General features: G+C 47.4%; 1 protein-coding gene across 1 annotated transcript in view; it reads right to left on the bottom strand.

Moving 5' to 3' along the window:
• Window positions 1-15,601: 15,601 nt before the first annotated feature.
• Window positions 15,602-19,913, bottom strand: part of FOXA3 (forkhead box A3) — a 30,333-nt gene continuing 26,021 nt past the window's right edge. The window contains exon 2 of the mRNA XM_035119173.2: window positions 15,602-19,782. Coding sequence (XP_034975064.2) covers window positions 18,595-19,782 — 1,188 coding nt within the window. The 3' untranslated portion in view covers window positions 15,602-18,594. The remainder of the gene's footprint in view (window positions 19,783-19,913) is intronic.

Below are 19,913 nucleotides of genomic sequence, written 5' to 3'. Positions count from 1 at the left end.
AAATATGGGGAAGTATCTGGCCTTAAGATAAATGCAAAGAAAACGAAAATAATTACAAAGAATATGAAGAAGAGAGAGGAGGAAGAATTAGGAAAGAAAATGGGATGGGAAATTGTGAAAAAAGTAAAATACTTAGGTATAGAAATAACAGCCAATAATATGAATTTATTCGAGAACAATTACGGGGAAAATGGAGAGAAATTAAACAGGATTTAGAGAGATGGAGCAATTTAAAATTAACCCTTTCAGCAGGAATAGCAGCGATTAAAATGTCAGTGTTGCCGAAGATGATATTTTTATTCCAAATGGCCCCAATCATAGAGAAGAGAGAGATATTTGATAATTGGAAAAAAGATCTGAGTAAATTCATATGGGGGGGGGGGGAAGGCAAGAATACAATTTAGATTACTGACCGATATAAAAGAAAGAGGGGGCTGGGGAGTGCCAGACCTAAAATTGTACCATGCTGCTGCCGGTATGTGCTGGGTTAAAGAATGGATGAGATTAGATAATACAGAGCTATTAAATGTAGAAGGATTTAGAAACGAACAAGGATGGCATGCTTATTTGCTGGAAGAGAAAGAAGGAGGACATAGAGAGTTCACTGACCACACTATTAAAAAGTCCCTATTAAAGATATGGAGGGAGCATAGAGACATACTAGAACAGGGGTCCCCAGACTACGGCCCGGGGCCCGGATGCGGCCCAATTGGCATGCCAATCCGGCCCGCGGCGACCCCCGCCGCCCGCCGCCCGCTCTTACGGCGCGCAGCGCGGCAGCGCTCTTCCGGGTCGGGAAAAAAGTGCCGAAAATCCTTTGTGCGCATGCGTATGGGCCTCTCCCGACCCGGAAGAGGTCATTTCTGGTGCACTTCCGGGTCGGGGGAGGCCCATACGCATGCGCACAACGGATTTTCGGTGCTTTTTCCACCCTGGAAGCGCGCCACCGCGGCAGTAATCGCCTGTGCGCATGCGCGCGGGCGCGCACTCCCCCGCCCGCTGGCCCACACAGGCGCACGTTCCCCCGTCCTCCGGCCCGCCGCGCGATCGGCGCGGTGGGAACCGGCCCAAACGCCGGTAAGTCTGGGGACCCCTGTACTAGAACCTAAAACGCCCTGGTGGGTTTCTCCCCCAGAGATGACAACATTATTTAGCAGAAACAAAGAAGGAAAATGGGCAACTTATCAAGATTTGTTAATAAAAGAGAATGGAAAATTAAAATTAAAAGCATATGAACAAATGAAGGAACATTGTACAAGCTGGATGCATTATTGCCAAATGCAAAGTCTATTCCAAAAACACAGAAAGATTGGGTTCAAAGATGGGAAATCTAAATTACAAGAGATCCTGATAGAAAATAATGAAAAACCATTGGCAAAATTATACAATTACCTATTGGAATGGGAGATGAAAGATGAGATAGTAAAAACAACTATGATCAAATGGGCCCAAGATATCGGGAGACCCATATACAGCAACCAATGGGAGAAATTATGGAAAGAGGGATGGAGTTTTACAGTATGTGCAAGAATAAAAGAAAATATGTTAAAATTAATGTATAGATGGCATTTGACCCCGGAGAAAATAGCTAAAATTTATAAAACAAGTTCGAATAAATCCTGGAAATGCAAAGAAAAAACAGGTAATTTTTATCATTGTTGGTGGCAGTGTAAGAAAGTTAGGGAATTTTGGAATTTGGTATATGAAAAACTAAAAAAGATGCTAAAAATAACATTTGATAAAAAACCAGAATTATTCTTATTAAGTATGGTACCAGAGAACATCCCAGAGGACAGGAAAAACATCCTCCTCTACGCAACCGCAGCAGCAAGACTTCTCATCGCTCAACATTGGAAAGGGGAGAGAGTGCCAACCATCCTAGAATGGCAGGAGAAGCTAGTGGAATTTATGAACCTCTCAAAAATGAGGGCAGCAATCCGAAACACCCCCAAACAAATTTGCAAAAAAGAATGGAAGTATGTTGAGGATTTTTTTAGGAAAGAAGGAATAAATGTAGATTTGGTGATTTGTCTAGATTGAAAGATATAAAAGGGAAATTTTGAAAATATATGTAAATAACAGCTGAGGTAAAGCGAGGTAAAAGAAATTATGCAAAGGAAAGCGGTATCCAAATAACAGGAAGTATTTTAGATTTTACTATTTGTGTGGTTTTTTTCTTTTCTTTTCTCTTTCCTCCTTTTTTCCTTTTTTTTCTTCTCTCTTCTTCTCTCTCTCTTCTCTCCCTCTCCTCCCTCCCCCCCCCGTCCCCTATCTTTTTCCTTTTCTTCTCTTCCCTCCGTCTCCCTTATCTTCCTATCATTATGAATATTAATATATTATTTATATATGTTCAACACAGAATAGGTTGTTTGAAGTACTTGATATGTTCTCCAGACTATCCTGTTCGTGTGTTTCTTCCTATCTCTATTCCAATTATTTGATTAGAATGATGCTTATTTTTTATTATACTTTTATAATTTGCTTATAATTTGTTTACTTGTTTATTTGTTTATCTCTTTTTTGTATTACTCATCAGTTTATGGTTTATGTAACTTTTTAAAGAATGAAATAAAGTCTTTTTTAAATTAAAAAAAAAAGAACATCACAGTTCCACTCCACGCACGCAATGTACATCCGTCACACATTTGAACCACATGACCCCCCAAAGAATCCTGGGAGCTGTAGTTTATTAAGGACGGTGGGGGATCGTAGCTCTGTTAGGGGGGGAGACGACTGAGATTACTAATTATTTAATATACACTTGTTAATTTTTGAGACTGTTGTTGTTTAGTTGTTTAGTCGTGTCTGACTCTTCGTGACCCCATGGACCAGAGCACGCCAGGCACTCCTGTCTTCCACTGCCTCCCGCAGTTTGGTCAGACTCATGTTGGTGGCTTCGAAAACAGGGTCCAGCCATCTCGTCCTCTGTCGTCCCCTTCTCCTTGTGCCCTCAATCTTTCCCAACATCAGGGTCTTTTCCAGGGAGTCTTCTCTTCTCATGAGCCTCAGCTTCAGGATCTGTCCTTCCAGTGATCACCCAGGGCTGATTTCCTTAAGAATGGATAGGTTTGATCTTCTTGCAGTCCATGGGACTCTCAAGGGTCTACTCCAGCACCATAATTCAAAAGCATCAATTTTTGATACTACAACTGCACAAAATCCATAGATTGCACAAATCAATCAGAGCTAATAATAATAATAATAATAATAATAATAATAATAATAATAAACATAGCTGTAACCTGACTCTGACTGAGTGATGTGCAGAGATTGTTTGCAGCACCAAACAGGAATTGTTTAACTCTTTGGAATTATATGCACAAGTTATACTTTTCCTAAATAAACAAAATGAATAGTAGCAGTAGTGTTTACAAATAAAGTCCACCATTGCAAGGGGTTGGACTAGATGACCCAGACCCTCCAAGTGTTCCTATTTTCCCCTGATTTAGAGAAGCTATACCAGTTTCTGATTTGATCCTGGAATGTCCCGCTTTTCCTTAGGATGTCCCTATTTTCATTGGGGAAAGGTTGGAGGTTATGGAGTTATCCAACCCCCGAGCCGTCTGAAGGCAATCCTGTATAGGGAAGGTTTTTTTTAAAAAATGTTTAATGTTTTTTTTAAAAAAAATATTATTATATATGTTGAAAGCTGCCCAGAGTGGGTGGGGCAACCCTGTGAGATGTGTGGGGTATAAGTAATCAAATTATCATTATGGAATGGGACACCCCTATTTTCATCAGAGAAACATTGGAGGGTATGGATGACCCGTGCGTCCCTTCCGACTTTACAATTCTATTCTTCTTCTTCTTCAATATTATTACATTCCTACGGAGTGATGGGTCAGAATTTACATCAGAATGGAATCAGGTGAAAAGCCATCAGCAAGAAACATAAAATACGAAAACAATCAACGGGTTGGGGAAGAGGACAATCTGAAACACGTCTAGGCCAGTCAGGAGGAGAATCCGTCAAGTGGGAGAATCTATAGCGAGGCTCGAGCCCTTGGAGGTTTGCATGACGCACCATCGTCGGTAATAAAAGTTACGAATGGAAAGCAGACCGTGTCAAAAGGAGCTCCCTTAGCCAAAGCTTGGACGGCTCTGCGATGGTAAGTCAGATGTTCCGACAATGCGATTTCCCATAGTTATCAAATGTCTGGTGCGAGCAGAACACACAACTGATGCCCCTAGAGTATTATGGAATAGAGAACATATTGCAGAACGCACTCGTAATATAATACCAGTTTGGAGGGGTTCCCAGTGTTTCTGAAGGGTTCAGCCAGCCTTTCCCTTCCAAACCCTGAATATTTCTTCGCCTGCGCTTCCTCTGCCCCTTTCGTCTTGCCACCTGAAAGCTTCTGCCTACCTGATTCTTTTCTCTGTACTTTTCCATCCACGCTCCTACGCTGTTTTTCCCCTCTCTAGCCTCCTTCTCTCTCCCCACAGTGCCCACTTATGCCCGAGCATCAGTGCCAGGCACGGGGCCGACTTCGAGATTTTATTTGCAGGTTCCACACGGGCGCTGTGGTCAACCCCGGCGGGTACGGTGGGCCTCAGAATAAACGGTGCTTTGCTCAGAAGGGGCACATTTTTTAAAAAAAAGCAGACAGGAGTGTTTCTCGGTTTTGGATGGCGATGGAGGGTGAAGCCAGGTCATGGGCTCTGGCAGATAAATTTAGAACCTATTGGAATCCACGTGGCTGGTTTTTTTTTTCCGGCCAAGCCTAAAAACCCCTTGAAAAGGGGCATTGAAAAAGCTTTTCACCTGGACCTTGTGCCCCCTGCCGCCCTTGCATTCAGATGAAAGTGCTTGCAAACCCGGACAGGATGTTTATTAAACCTGCGGATCGCTCCAAGGCTGCTGGGTGCAAGCTTTTGAGTGCCACAGGGCTCTTCTTCAAGCAGAGGGGTTGGGAGCAAAAAGGGTGGTGCTTTTGTTAACGCTGGATGCTTCCAGATGGGAGCCTCCCAGCGCTATCTGGTTGTTGTTTATTCACTTCCTAACCACATGCAGAATTTCAGTGGCAAGTACAGCAGCTTCGTGGATTTACAACCTGCTCTGTCCCATCCACACTGATCTCAAGAACTCTTTACAGCCTTGTGTTCCTACACTGAAAACCAACAAAACTTCTTATTACAAAAGAGAGAGAGAACTCTTTATGGCCTGATCAACACATGCAGTGGAATGGAGTGGTAAAGTCCTGAGATGGAAGAAAGGGCTGTCAGAATGTTCCCTTGCTTTTTTTTTCTTTAAAAAAGCAACACCTTGCAAGCAGAAAGCTAACAGAGCAAGGAATGGGCTGAACTGCATTATTTCTCCCTGATATGTCAAGTGAAAGCTTTCAGGGAGGTGCGTTTCTGTTGTTTGTAAACGCAGGTGAGGCTTCCAAAATGGCTTTCACATGACCATGCCATTGTCCTGTATGTGTCAAACATGCCCAAGACAAAGGGGCATAAAGGTTTCAGGACGGAATCCTGTGGCCCCATTCACACAAAACATTTGTCCCATTGAGAAAACACTTCACGTTGCTAAACTCCCCTAGGAAGTTAAGAGAGAGAGAGAGAGAGAGAGAGAGAGAGAGAGAGAGAGAGAGAGAGAGAGAGAGAGAGAGAGAGAGAGAGAGAGCGCTAAAGGGAAGAGGCTGTAGGTGGACATTTATCTGCTTTCGAAGAGCCTCTCCCACTGACTCCATTTCTTCCAGTGTTTTCCCCCAGTGTTGACATTTAGACTGGAGACTCCTTGGGGCAGGAAGCTAACTTTTCCCCGCTTACATTAAATTGTCCCCTGTGTTGATGATGCAGCGCAAATTAATAACAATAAGCAGAAGTGAGCATTCCCAGAGTAAGGTCGCCTTTTTCGGTGTCAAGAGCTCCCTCCATTTTAACAACTGCCCGGGAGGCAGAAATTCAACAGGGGAAGCTTTCCCCATGGCCGCATCCCCAAGAAGTATGCCCCTTGCTGTGTCACGGAGACGCATCTCTCCATTTTAATTTCCTAACCGAAAGGAGGCGCACTTTTGCGTGAGCTCTGCTTAGCCACAACTCCTTTATAAAACAAAACAACTTTATCTCGTTTGCAGACGCAGGCACTCTGTATATACCTAGAGACAGCCAGTCCACTGCTAGATGTTATCATTTAGAAAAACACACAAGACAGAGAGTGTGTGTCACGCTGAGCCCCAAGCAAGCATTTATGTGCTTGCCTCCTTGGCTGGGCCTTGCAGGGCTTAGCACTAGTGAGAGGTTTGTCTCACGGGTCACCTGTTTGGGGTATCCAGGTGGGGTGGGCCTGCCCCACTTCGGAAAGGAAGCCCTCTGGCCTCCTTAGGGCTGAGGTGGAGGCGGCCTGCTGGCATCTTTCCACGCTTCTGTATAAGACAAGCATCACCCTTTGGTTTTTACTGCTGAGAACTGTAAATCCCTAACCAGGAAACTGTATCCTGTTGAGCAGGGCTTTTCGCAGCCACACCTGCTTTATCACCACTGGAGGGGAAGAAGGAACCAGGAAGTCGCGATGCACACATGGGTTCTCTCTGCGGTGTCATCGCTGGGGCAATAACCTATCAGCTCCGACAAGCCAGTTCAGCGGCAGGACCCTGGATCGAAGTATCTGGGACATAGGGCCAATCTGCGCACGATGCAGGGAGATCCAAAAGCAATTTTCCCATTGGAAAAAAGAATTTGTGCCAACAAAAACGGAATGGCAGGATAATTTACTAAATTATATCGAATCGGCTAGATTAACAGAGGCAATTTGGGGACTCCCCAGACAAGAATTTCAAAGAGAATGGGGGAAATGTAAAGAATACTTTACAAAGCAGTGCCCTGAAATGCACACCTGGACAAAAGCCACAAATGTCTGCAGGAGACTTTGTGGTTTTTGTTTTAGTCATAATTTGAAAAAACAACAACATAATAATAATTCATAAAGGAAACAGTTTATAAGAAGTAAATAAGGAGGCCATGTACAGGATAAAGGAAATCTTTTATTTTGTCGTTTGTTTTATGTTATGTTATGTTTATTTTATGTTATGTTCATGTCTAATGGTAGTGGATTCATTTACAGTGGTACCTCGGTTTATGAACACAATTGGTTCCGGAAGTCTGTTCATAAACTGAAGCGAACTTTCCCATTGAAAGTAATGGAAAGTGGATTAATCCATTCCAGACGGGTCCACGGCGTTCGCAAACCGAAAGTTTGTAAACCGAGGTGTTCATAAACCAAGGTTCCACTGTATTTGAGTTGTGGTGGATTTATGTTGTAAATAAAATTAATTTTAAAAAATTTAAAAATAGGAGTTTCCCTATCTTTGTAGTTTACTCATTTTACTGCAACGCAGCTTCACGGCACTACGTAAGAACTCGAGATAAGCCCTGTAGGATCAGGCCGTAGGGTCCCCGAGTTCTTACAGAGATGCCTCTAGGAATCCTGCAAACAGGATTTATGTGCAACACAGGGTCCCTTCCCTGCTTGCAGTTCCCGGGAACTGGTATTCAGGGAGGCACGCTTTCCAACAGAAAGGCAGTCACCAGGACTGTCAGTTTGGTGGCATCGGTGGCGCTGCTGGCGAGGGGAAGATTAAACCAGACGGACTCTTCGCCAAGCAGCTTTCTTACCTAGGCCACCGGGGTGACTGCGGAAGCACCATAGGAGGGGCAGGAGGGAAGAGGCAATCTCGTGCCTAAGGGATTTGGGATATAGGTCAAAATCAGCACCCTGAATTGTGCAGGCAGAGCAGTGGGGCAAGGTGGCTGCCCTTTGCCTCTGACAGAGGCTAGTCTGCATCACATCCTCAACAGGGAAGCGAATCAGCTGGAGCTCCTGCTCAGCCATCAAGGGCAGGCCAATGCAGATTGCGGCTGTAGTCAAGCCTTGAGACATAAATATGCTTTATCCTCAGGTTGAGAGGTCGTCTCGTAGCCTGGGGGGTCGCACCTGTCTTCGGAGATCTTCAGCTGCAGAGCAAGCACAGATCTGCGGATCTGTAAGGAGCAAATATGAAACACTTGCGCTGGCAGACCACAGTGGTGGTGAAAACAGGAGAAACTTCGGCTGCCTCTCGCTTTGCAGCTGCTGCCGACACCTGTTCCCTGCAAGTTGGAAGTATTATAGGGAGGGAAGCTAAATATTGATGGGACCAATGAGGCAAATCAAACATAACATGCCTTCAGTCCTCTTCCTTCTTGCTGGGCTGCAGAATCCACCCATTTGGAAAAGCAAGGCTGTACAGTATTGACTAGCAATGCAGCCCTCGCTTTCCAGTTAAATAGGTAGACTTGGAAACTCTATATCCCCGCCCTCCCCACCCCCCTTATCTCTTTTTCCATGGGGAAGGCGGCCTTGAGAGGCTGCGGGTCCCTGACCTTCTCCCAGCAGCCTGCGGTGTTTTCATTAAGAAGGTGTTGCTGGAATGACGTTTTGACTGCCCGGCTCCATTGAATAAAGAACCCTTTCTGGTCAAGGTTCTGCCCTGGCCTGCCTTGGAAACTGTTAAAAACAGCTCGAGGAAGGAAGGGGGAGAAAGATTGGTCTGTTGGGGAGGGATGAGGCAGGAGGTAAAGGAGGATTCAGCCCATCTCCGAGCTGAGGGAAGCCTCCTTTTACTGGCTAGCAATGGATGCTGATCATGACTCTGTTTTTCTCAGCTCACTGTGTACAGGTGGCCCCACTGGGCTGGGTCTGCATTGATTTGACTGTTTGTCTCTTGCCCATCCTCTTTGCGACATCTTCACTGTATGTGGGTGGTTTTTTAAAAAATTCACAACAACCTGGTTAGGCTGAAAGACAGAACTTACCCCAGGCTTTCTCTCAGTCCACAGCTGCATGGGGATTGGAGCATCCCAAGGCTTACTATGGGTTAAGTGCTCTGGTCCATGGGGTCACAAAGAGTCGGACACGACTAAACGACTAAACAACAACAACAAAGGCTTTCTCTACTGATTCCCGACTTAGTTTTCTAATTTTTATTTTTATGGACAGAGGTGTTTTTTTGTATGCGTGTGTGTGTTTTGAGCTAGTTTATCACAGTAGCCAGCAGGTGCTTGTCTGAGCTATGGACCAGGGAGGCTTGGGCACACTAGGTAGTTTAAGGGAGGCAGCCATTCTCTTGCCATTCCATCTCCTGTGTTGTGGGCAATAACTTTATAGCACCGGACTACCTTGCAGGGTTGGTGTTAGGTAATGATTGTGAAGCGCATTGGACACTTGGAAGGTCCTCTGTCAACGCGCCTTGCTGTGATTATCATTGCCTTTTTATAGCTGTGCACATGGGGGCGGGGGGGGGGAGGCAGCTGCCTGCCCTCCCATCAAGAAAATAAATAAAAACACTTAACTAAAAGTAGAAAGATTTTGACAGGTTTTTCTGAGCACTTGGGGTCAAAAGATAGTAATTTAAAACTAACTGTTGTCAAGACATTTCATTCCAAATCTGCCAGATAGAGAATGATGACAGGTGGGTGTCCTGCCCCCCCCAAAAAAAACACACACACATATATCCTGGCTACACTCATAGCTGTGCAACAGGCAGAAATCCAGATATCCTGACATGGAGATGACAGGGATAGGAAAAGCTTCAGGGGATGAATGCTAACCCCACCCCACCGAAAGCATTGGCAGTCTCCCCACCAAATCCTGATCTCCGATAGGGGAACACCATAGCACTGAGTTAAATGGACCAAAGCGCTTGACTCACAGCTTCCGAGGTTCCCATGATCTGAACAAGAGGAAGCGTAGCCTAATAACTCACCACCGCAGGGTTTCCCAAACTCTCGAGTCCCCAGCAGCAGTTGGACTACAACTCCCATCATCCCTGACCGTTCGTCCTGTTAGTTAGGGATGATGGGAGTTGTATTCCAACAACTGCTGGAGACCCACGTTTTGGAAACCCTGCACCAGGGTACCTCTGGCACGTGTTCCCCGCTCCCTCCCTCCCACCAGGCAGCCAGCTAGCCCCACCCCCGGCTCTTGCGCCCCTGTAAGAGGCACCCGGCAGGCAGGCAGAAAGGCGTCCGGTGCTGCCGACTCTCCCGGCCGCTCCAGTTGCCAAGCTCTGGCCGTCGCAGCCCTGCAGAACCTCCCAAGCGGTGCCAACCCCGACAGAGGGAGAAGGGCGCGCGTGCTTGCGCGTTTCCATCCTCCTCCTGCCAGCCGGGGGTGATTTCTAGGGGATCCTTTTTTCAGCCCGGCTGGAAGGAGGCGGGTGGCCTGGGACGACGCCCCGCAGCTCCCTGCCTCCTCTAGCCGGGCAGGGCCGGATCAGCCGGCACAGAAGGTCCCTTTTTCCCCTCCTGCAGCCCCGGCGGTGTTGTTTTTTCCAGGAATGTGCGGAATCGCGCTGCGTCCGGCCCAGCCGGCGGACGCACGCACCCGCGCGCACACTGGCTCCATTCAGGCCGCCAGCCGGGAAAGGGAGCAGCCCCACCGCGGGCCTGGCTGGCACCCCTTGCCCAGCCCAGCCCCGCCCCTGGAAGTGGCACTGCCGCGGGGGCCTGGAAGGCAGAAGGAGAGAAAGGGATTTGGGATGGGTGGCTAAGCAGGTCGGAGGAGGGAAGAGCGCGCGCACGTTTGGCACTTGCGAGATTTTGCGCTTTAGGGAGCGTTCACACGCGCGCCTACGATTCTTACAAACAGCCCTGCAAGGTAGGCAGGCGTTGTTATCGCCCGTTAGGGGAAGAAACCCCCTGCAAGTAGAAAGCTAGCAAAAAAAAAAAAAGAGAGCAGGCAGGGGGTCAGACCCTCTCTTCCTGGCATGCTAGTCCGTCCCCCATCCCCCCCCCGCAAAAGTAAGAGTGTTGCTGAGCATGGGAAAAAATCATTTCCCCTCCTGTCTCCACTGAGCAGCAGCACAGGCCGGCCGTGTGGTTATGGGGAGATTAAAGGGTCTGGCCGCTGAGGACATAGCTGCCAAGTTTTCCCTTTTCTCGCGAGGAAGCCTATTCAGCATAAGGGAAAATCCCTGTAAAAAAGGGATAACTTGGCAGCTATGGCTGAGGAAATATTGAACCCTGAGACTTCTCTCTTTAGAAGCTGTGTGCATTGATGTGTTAAAATAGGGCCAGCTAAACCAGATTGAACTGGATTGAAACCGGTTTGGAGAAACGCAGTATTTTGTAAGAAATGACAGGATGGATACAGGATACATATGGACTACCGATAATGTTTCGCAGACACCATTTTCCCAAATTGGCAGAGGGATCAGAGCAAACAGGGGCATGTACACAGCCTAAAACTTGGATAAGTAATAGATTTGAATGTACATGGCTAGAGACTGTTTTTCAGTGTCAAAACCTATTCCTTGGGTGTGTGGTGTGGACACGGACACCAGCCTTTGCCAACCTGATAGCAGTTGTTTTGGACTACAACTCCCATCAGTCCTGGCAACCAGCATGGCTATGCTGGCTGGGAGGGGTCTGAGGGGCACTGAAGTTATAGAATCATAGGATTGTAGAGTTCATAAGGCCATCCAGTCCATTCCTGCAATGCAGGAATCTTTATTTGGCCAACATGGGCCTTGAACCCACAACCCTGAGATTAAGAGGCTCGCGCTGTACCGACTGAGCTACCCAAAACATCTGGAGGGCGCCAGGTTGGCGAAGTCTGATGTGCAGAGTGATGCCTTTCCTTGCTCAACCAATCCTCGCATTTGGCAGTTGGGGAAAAGTTCTTTTGGCCCACGCGAGGAAATTCTCATTTTGGGATTTAAGCAGATTGGATGAAGAGAGCGAATTAGAAAGCAGGGAATAGACGAGAAAGCATTGCACAAATGTGTTACAGTATTAGATTTACGTTAGGTGGAAAGTATTTGCGAAACGAGGCCAGGGAGAAAGGAAATAAGAGGCGTAAGAGAATGATGTGGTTCTGTCCAGGTAGAACTTTAGGGCAGAAGTCAAGGGCCCCTATCTGCAGTCCAGAATGTGCAGAAGTAGCCCCAAATGATGCAAAGTTTTGAAGTGGGTGAGGTAATCCACATTATCATCTATTCTAAAGAGTAGGGAAGTCATAAGACCATTGGGTCCAAAGGGTAAAATTACCTAACTGCTGCCGCTGACCCTCTCACCAGCCAACCCAGTGGTTTTACAAACTTTGTTGCTTCAAGACAATCCTATGCACATTGACTTATCTGCCGGGGAACCTTGAGTTAGGGGAAGGGATGTAGTGGGGGTGGGGGTAGGCCATCTGCTTTGAATGCAGAAGATGCCAGGTCTGCTCCTCTGCACTTCCAGGCAGGGCTTGGGCAGAACCCTGGCAGAAATCCTGGACGGCTGAGTTGCTGCCAGTCCGTGTAGATGATAATAATAATAATTTATACCCCGTCCGTCTGGCAGGGTTTCCCCAGCCACTCTGGGTAGCTCCAAACAGAAAATTAAAAGCACAATAAAATGTCAAACTTCCCTAAACAGGGCTGCCTTCAGATGTCTTCTAAAAGTCAGATAGTTGTTTATTTCCTTGACATCTGATGGGAGGGTGTTTCACAGGGCGGGTGCCACTACCAAGAAGGCCCTCTGCCTGGTTCCCTGTCGCGTCATTTCTCGCAGCAAGGGAACCGCCAGAAGGCCCTCGGACTTGGATCTCAGTGTCCAGGCTGAACAATGGTGGTGGAGACGTTTCTTCAGGTATACTGGGCCAAGGCCATTTAGGGCTTTAAAGGTCAGCACCAACACTTTGAGTTGTGCTCAGAAATGTACTGGGAGCCAATGTAGGTCTTTCAGGACCTGTGTTATATGGTCTCGGTGGCCACTCCCAGGCAGTGGCGGAGCTTCCTGTTTCTCAGGAACTCTCATCTGCTCCCCCCTAAAAAAAAGCTTCTGAGGACCTCTGGTGTCCTTGAGGCTAGATTTGTAAACCGCTGACTGATGGAGAGGGATTTGATAGTATGCGTTGCTGTGCAGAATGCCGCGAACAGATGTTGTGGGGTGGCAAGTGCGTTCCAAAAGGGGTGGAGAATTTGGGTGGGTCCATGAATTTATGGGCTGCAGCGTTCCAGAGAAAGGGGTTAGTTTTCCATCCCCCCCTTTCGGTGAGGCCTTCCTAGCTGGCCGGATTGATGAGAGGGGATGAGACAACCATGTAGCCCTCCTGCAAAAAAAATCATTTTAACAGTGATCTTCATCATGTCCCAGGGGAATTTGGAATTTTAGTGACCTGGGTCCCGCTGGGAGAGAAGCTGACTGGGTTTGCAAGACATGCATGCTTAGGACACGTCCCCTTGTGGTGTGCGCTTGGCCACGTGGCTCTTGTATGACCCTGGCGCCTGGGTGTTGGGGCTTTGGCCGGTTAATGATTAATCTGCACTGCAAGGGCAGTAGGAGGTGGGATTTGAAGACCTGGATTCTTCCCCCACCATCACCATGCCAGAGGATAAGTGTGGGCACTGTATTTGAGGAGTAAACAAACCCAGGGGTCATGGACCACTGTGGGTGCGTGGCAGTGGTGGAGGATAAAGGTTGGGGCAGTGGCCTGCAGGGATAGTGTGATTAATTTAACGAAGGTTGCAATTAGAGCGAGCTGTATTCCCTCTGCCACTTCCCCCCCCCGAAATCTTGCTCCTCTTCATCAGAATTTGTGAGGAATCTCAGGTACTCCTAAACATGTCATGCTTCTAGGTTTTTAAGACCGAACCCTTGTCTGAATCACCATTCCACTCTTGAATTCTAAAGTTAGGCCTCTTTTGCTCAACTCGCCTGCAGATTTCAGGACGTTAGATGATCTAAGCCAGGCATGTCCAACAGGTAGATCGTGATCTACCGGTAGATCATTGGATGACTGCAGTAGATCATTGGCTCCCCCCAAAGAAGCTGAACAACTGTGGCTCCCCTAAGAAAAGCTCAACATTTTACCTCCTCCCTGAAAAAACTCAACAACTTTGACCTGAACCCTCCCCCAAAAATCGGTTTTCCTCCTTCCTAAAAAAAGTTCAACAACTTTGACCTGAACCCCAAAAAGATCACTGCCAGTTTTTAGCTCTGTGAGTAGATTGCAGTCTCTTGGAAGTTGGCCACCCCTGATCTAAGCTATCCACAGATTCATGACTGGCAAAGTTTAATCTCCCCTTTCACAAGAACTCCCCCTTTCACAAGAGTTGCAGAGGAGCTCTGATCCCACCTGGCAAAACAGAGGGCTTATGTAGATGTGTGCACAGAGGAGCCAGCTTGTGTTGCAAAGAGCTTTCCTTTTGTCTGGCAAATTCAGATCTCCTTGACTGCGGATGGCATTGCTTAGCACAGGGGTTCCCAACAAAATTTTCTCGAGGACCCCTCATCGAGCCGCTATTGTGACAAGGACCCCCATTAATTCCTAATCCTAAAATTAAAAAGTGAGAGCCAAATTTAGAGTCTTTTTATATTTTATATTTATACGTTTTTTACAGTTACAACAGAGTACTCCATCAGTATACAGTTAATTTTAATTTTCAGTTCTTAATGAGATGAACCACTTTTTAACCAACGGTCCATTTTTAACTACGCGAACTGTAGCTTCCGCGAAAAACAACGCTTTGTTTACAAACACTACTGCCTTGCAAAGAGGCAGCGCGCGCCAGCGAGCAGGGAGGGGAATGGGGAAGACAGGGTACCTGCGCAGTAGCGCACAAATGAAGCCGACACACGCAAAGCATCTTGGGGAGGTGAGCGTTAGTAGAATGCGCGCGCTGCCTCTTTGCAAAACAGTAGTGTTTGTAAAGCGCCACCTAACGGGCATACAGCAGAACTACTGCCTCTATCTAATTCTAGTTTTGCGCTAGACTCTGCTCATGCAGGAAGCGGCCAAAACAAAAAATCTGTTATCATACGAAATATATTTAATATTTTTTTTTATTCTAATAGTATCTTGCGGACCCCTCTGGCATAGCTCGCGGACCCCTGAGGGTCCGCGGACCACCTGTTGGGAACCACTGGCTTAGCACACATCAAAGAAGGGGACACTTTCCAGAAATGCAGGGAAGCCTGGGGATAGGGGTGTCATTTCAGATCCAAGGACTGGCAGGGGAGGCAGCAACGTTTAATGGCCTACTCTCTTGCAAAAGGCTTGCCTTTTACCGTATGTTAGCTTATTGTGGGTTTTGTATTCCTCAAAATATCTGTAGTAATATCAACAATCCAGGTCACTCTTATTTTAAGCAAAGGGGTACTTGTCCCTTCAGCATCCCTACGGAGTACACAGGCCCACTGGAATTATTTATAAAAAGGCACCATCTAGCAATCTTCCTCAATCTAATGCCCTCCAGATGTTTTGGACTACAACTCCCATCAGCTGCGGCTTATTGGAAGCATGCATGTGTCCACTTTGCCTTGCTAAGACAAGGTTTGGTTTAGCATGGTTTAATGGTGAAGCTGTGATGTTTATGAAAGGCGAGAGACAGAAACCCAACAGCCTAACATCTCCTCAACTCATTCTTGGCTATGTAGAAATAAAAAGGAAGGGGCTTGGTGATCGTTGGTGGAAAAATAAAATGGAAGGAGCAAGGCACCATTGCGACTCCATCTTAGGTCCCTTAGTTCCTTCCAGTTTCTCTGGAAAGTCAAATAAGAAGCCTGAGGGGAGCCGTGAGAGATAGGATGTGTGACCAAGGAAGGACCTTAATGTCCCCACTTTCTGCTGTTCCCTTTCCTTGAAGGCTCCTTAATTTGGGGCCTTAATGTGCTCGTTTCTGGGGCGATGTTTTTTCCCTCATGGCTAACAAACGCTACAGGTGATCTCCCTGCCATTTTGAATCTTGTGGAGCGCTTCGTGAAAGGAGGGCCGAATCCAGACCACTGCGGTGGGAAAACAGTAATGGCAGGGAGATTTTAAAAAAACCAAACCAAAGTGTACCATAACATTTTATTGACCCAGTGCGTTTCAGATTAAAATTCCACAGAGCACAATGCTCCAGAGCACTCGGCTTTCTAAGCGCCCCTGAAGAAGAATGTATTTCAGCACATGTTGGACAAAACAAAAACAAAAAAAAACTTTTATTCTCGTGCACCCTTGTGATTTCATCTCCTGCCATATCTTTCTCTCAAACTGCCAAAATAGGCTTGTGAATGAACAGCCAGGGTGGCAATGGGGCCTGGCAAGCTGTGTTGTCGGCTGGCCACTTCAAAATGGCTTCCCTTTTGCTATTGGCAGGGGCTGCTAGGCCAAAACAAAGGTTCAGCTTCCTTAGAGTTAATGACATGGTTGGCTTGTGCCGGCTGAGGCAAATATTCCCCAGACAGATGTCAATCTTGCCCGTTAGTTGGTTCCTTTAAGGAAAGTGGCCCATCTCTATGGAACTCCCATTAGAAACCAGGTGGGCACCATCCCTGCCGAGTTTCAGGTGCCAGGCTAAAAACAGCTGGATTTCAGGAGCCCTTTGTAACCAGAAATGCTGTTCTTGAGTGTTTCAGTCCGTTTTAAGTTTTGTATATTGCAATTTTTTTTGGGGGGGGGAGCTGCTTTGAGACCCAGATGTGGTGAAAAATGGGGTAGAACTTTTAATAAATAAACACCTGAGGTGGGCCAGATTTGGGGTTGGCCATATGTCCTCTTTTTTTCCAGGACATGCGTACCGTTTGATGGTTGGGTTTCAGTAGTTGCCCTGCGAATCTAGGAAGCTGAACGGGGTTAGAGAGGAGAAGTATAAAAAAGATGGTGCAGATTTTGCAAAGCGTTAAACTCAGGAGGCAGGAGCTGTTGTGCCATTGGGCCGACTTATTTAATCAGGCTATATACTGTTATACCTAAGAACGGCAAGAGCCGTTCAACCCTGGAATGGTCTCCCTTGGGAGGTTGTGGTCACTCCCCCCTCGGAGGTTTTTAAGCAGAGTTTGGGCGGCCATCTGCCACGGATGCTTTAGCTGCATTGCGGGGGTGGACTACAGGGCCTCTGGGGGTCCCTTCCAATTCTATGATCTAGCCCTGTTCGCACAAGCGTGTGGTTTCCTTGGCACTTTGAAGTAAGCTGTGTCTCTTTGCAGGCATTCGAAGGATGAGAAAGGACTACAAAGGGAGATAACGATATGGAGATACAAGCCAAGGTTTATTGGTAGTGATACCGATTCAATTCAAAAAAATAGGTAAGTTCCATTGTCAGCAATGTAACTTCACTGTGCCTATTCCCCCCCCTTTTATTCTGGGTTACACTCTTTTTTTGTTGTTGTTAATTGTACACTGTGATTGGGCAGCCGTTTCCAAATCGTTTTTGCAAAAAGAGATCTCATTGAGTATCTGGGCTTGATAGTGGCGGTTGATTTTTATTTTATTTTTTAAGTTTATGCCCACTGTTTCTGCTCTGCAGAGGTGGTGGTTGTGCAGAAGGGTTTGTAGCTCAAAGATACAGCATTGGCCTTGCATGCATAATTTTTTTTTTAAAAGGCCCAGATTTAACCCCTGGGATGTCCGGGTGGGGCTGTGGGAGAAGCCTGTCCCAAATCTTGAAGAAGTGCTGTCAGTCTGTGTTAGGCGAATAGTGAGCTGGGCCTGACGAAGGCAGCTTCACTCCTACCCACCCTCAGCCCTGGAAGATCGGGAGAAGTATGCGTTAAAAAATAAATAAATATTTTCGAGGTCTTAAGTACTGGGAGCCAGGAGTCTTTTGTTGCTTGTGCCACCAGATCAGAATTATAAATTCCTTGCTAGTGGTGGGATGGCGTGTGGGGGATGGACGGACGGACCCTGAATACCGTTTTGCTTTAATTATCATTAATACCAAAAAGAAAAGGAGAGACAAACACACTTGAAACAAACACCCCCTTGAATTGTCTCTAAAGTATGATATATTAAATCAGCTCTTACCCTTTTTCCCAACAGAAAGCACAAATATTTAAATATATAAAGCCACTTTTCCTTTTTTTTCTTTTAAAAAAAGAAGAAGATAGATGTGAACTATATTTTCCCTGCTCCTCTTCAGGCTGAGGCCTAAATTGTCTTTGGGGTAACCAAACCCGTGTGTGTGTGTGTGTGTAACAATGGAGTCCTGCCATGTATCATTCTGACCTAAACGGGTGGGTTTGAGAATCTCAAGACAAGAGTTCAACTGTTGACTGTAACATCTGCGTTGAGACAGGAAAGTCCAATGTTCTGGGCCAAGGGATGGTTCCCCAGCTAGCAAATTTCCGTTTCTCTGCCCCTTTTCATGTATTCCTGAACACCCATCCAAGCTCCACTCCTGGAGATATATCAGACATCTGTAGTCACTGTAAAATTCAGAGTGGGGTCCACCATTTTGAGGTGGTGGGGATTTGCCATGGGTGTGAACCCATGCTGAAGTATAGATGAGTCCGTCCATGGCCTTTATCACCCAACTGGCCATTGGTTGGTGGCCGCAAGGTGTGTGAGCTTGTTCATCCTTGCTTTTCCCTGGTCATGATGGGCAAGTGAGTCCATTGACATGGAAGGCCGTCAAAGGAGCTCTTGACCACTATGAGGCAATTTCGGTTTTGAGGTCTGGAAAGCGTAATGATTCGTCAAGAGAGTCTAGTAGGCCAAGTCTCTGGTTGCTTTCTCCGTCCCACGGGCCATGATGCGATTGGATGGCGGTGGGAGAGAACATCTCGTGGATGGTCTTGCTGGTGATGGCGGCACGAGGCAGAGCTTCTCTTGTTCCTTTGGCCCCCTCCTGTCTTGCAACGACAACCTTACGAGGCGTTGAGCAAGGAGCGGCTGTACAGGCTCTGATAATAGGAGCCGGTCTCGCTGAGCGAAGTGGATGCCTCGTAGGGGTGTTTGCTTTCCACCGAGTGTGGGGAGCTGTAGCCACTGTAGGCCATGGCTTGCTCGTAGGACTTCAGGTCAATCTTGTGGTTCTGCTCCGTGGACATCAAGTTGGTGATGGAAAAGGGATGGTTGAAGTTGAACTGAGGGTCCATTTTGAGGTCGCTCGGGAGATCCAGGTTGGTAATCGAGGTGGCAAAGTAGTGGCTATTCATGGACTGGGAGATGGGGGCTGGGGAGGCCTCAGAAACGGGGGGTGAGCCCTGACCCCCGGAACAATCGAGTTGCACCAAACCCCTTTGCTCCTCGGAGCCATGGGAGGTGTCTGAGTGGCCCGACTCTGCTCCTTCCGAGCCCGTGTTGGGGCTCTGGCCTTCTTGAAGACCCTCGGGAATCTTGGACGCCTGCTCTTGGGCGTTGGAGCCTTTGGAGTTCGGCTTCTTGGCCTTGTCCTCGATTTTGAAACGCTTCTGCCTCCTCAGGTAACAGCCATTCTCAAACATGTTGCCTGAATTTGGGTGGAGGGCCCAGTAGGAGCCTTTGCCGGGCTTGTCCGGGGAACGGGCCACCTTGACGAAGCAATCGTTGAAGGAGAGGGAGTGGCGGATGGAGTTCTGCCAGCGCTGCTGGTTTTCGCGGTAGTAAGGGAAGAGGTCCATGATCCACTGGTAGATCTCGTTGAGGGTCAGCATCTTGCTCGGGGCCTGCTGAATCGCCATGGTGATGAGGGAGATGTAGGAATAGGGAGGCTTAGCATGGGTCAGCGTGCGCCGGTACGACTTGTTGATCTCCTTGGGCCTGTTCATGCTTGACGGTGAGTAGCTTAGCGGGGCCATGGACTGGCCGACATTTTGGTAAGGTGACAGAGAGTTGAGTGTGGGGGCCTGAGCTCCCAGCTGAGTCAATACTGGGCTGACGGGAGACGCCACCGATGGGAGGCCCATCGAACTGGTGGCGTTGGTCAGTCCAGTGAGAGAAGGGCTACTCAATCCGCTGTTTGGATAAGGCATGTTCATGGAGCTGGGGGAAGTGAGGGGGTTCAGCGTCACGTAGGAATTAATTGAGTTCATAGGCCCCAAGCTGGACGTCATCGTGCTCACCGAAGGAAACACCTGTGGGAGACAAATGGAGATGGTTACAGGAGAGATAGAGCATTCCCCAGGGAGACAAATGGCAAAGAAATGGTCCAACATTTCTGAAGACGTCTGCCTGCACACGAAAGCTCATACCAATGTCAAACTTA

This window comes from Zootoca vivipara, chromosome 6 (assembly GCF_963506605.1).
Source record: "Zootoca vivipara chromosome 6, rZooViv1.1, whole genome shotgun sequence".
NCBI lineage: Eukaryota > Metazoa > Chordata > Lepidosauria > Squamata > Lacertidae > Zootoca > Zootoca vivipara.
Note: the sequence above shows the minus strand (reverse complement) of the source record. Positions and strands in the feature narration are given on the sequence as shown.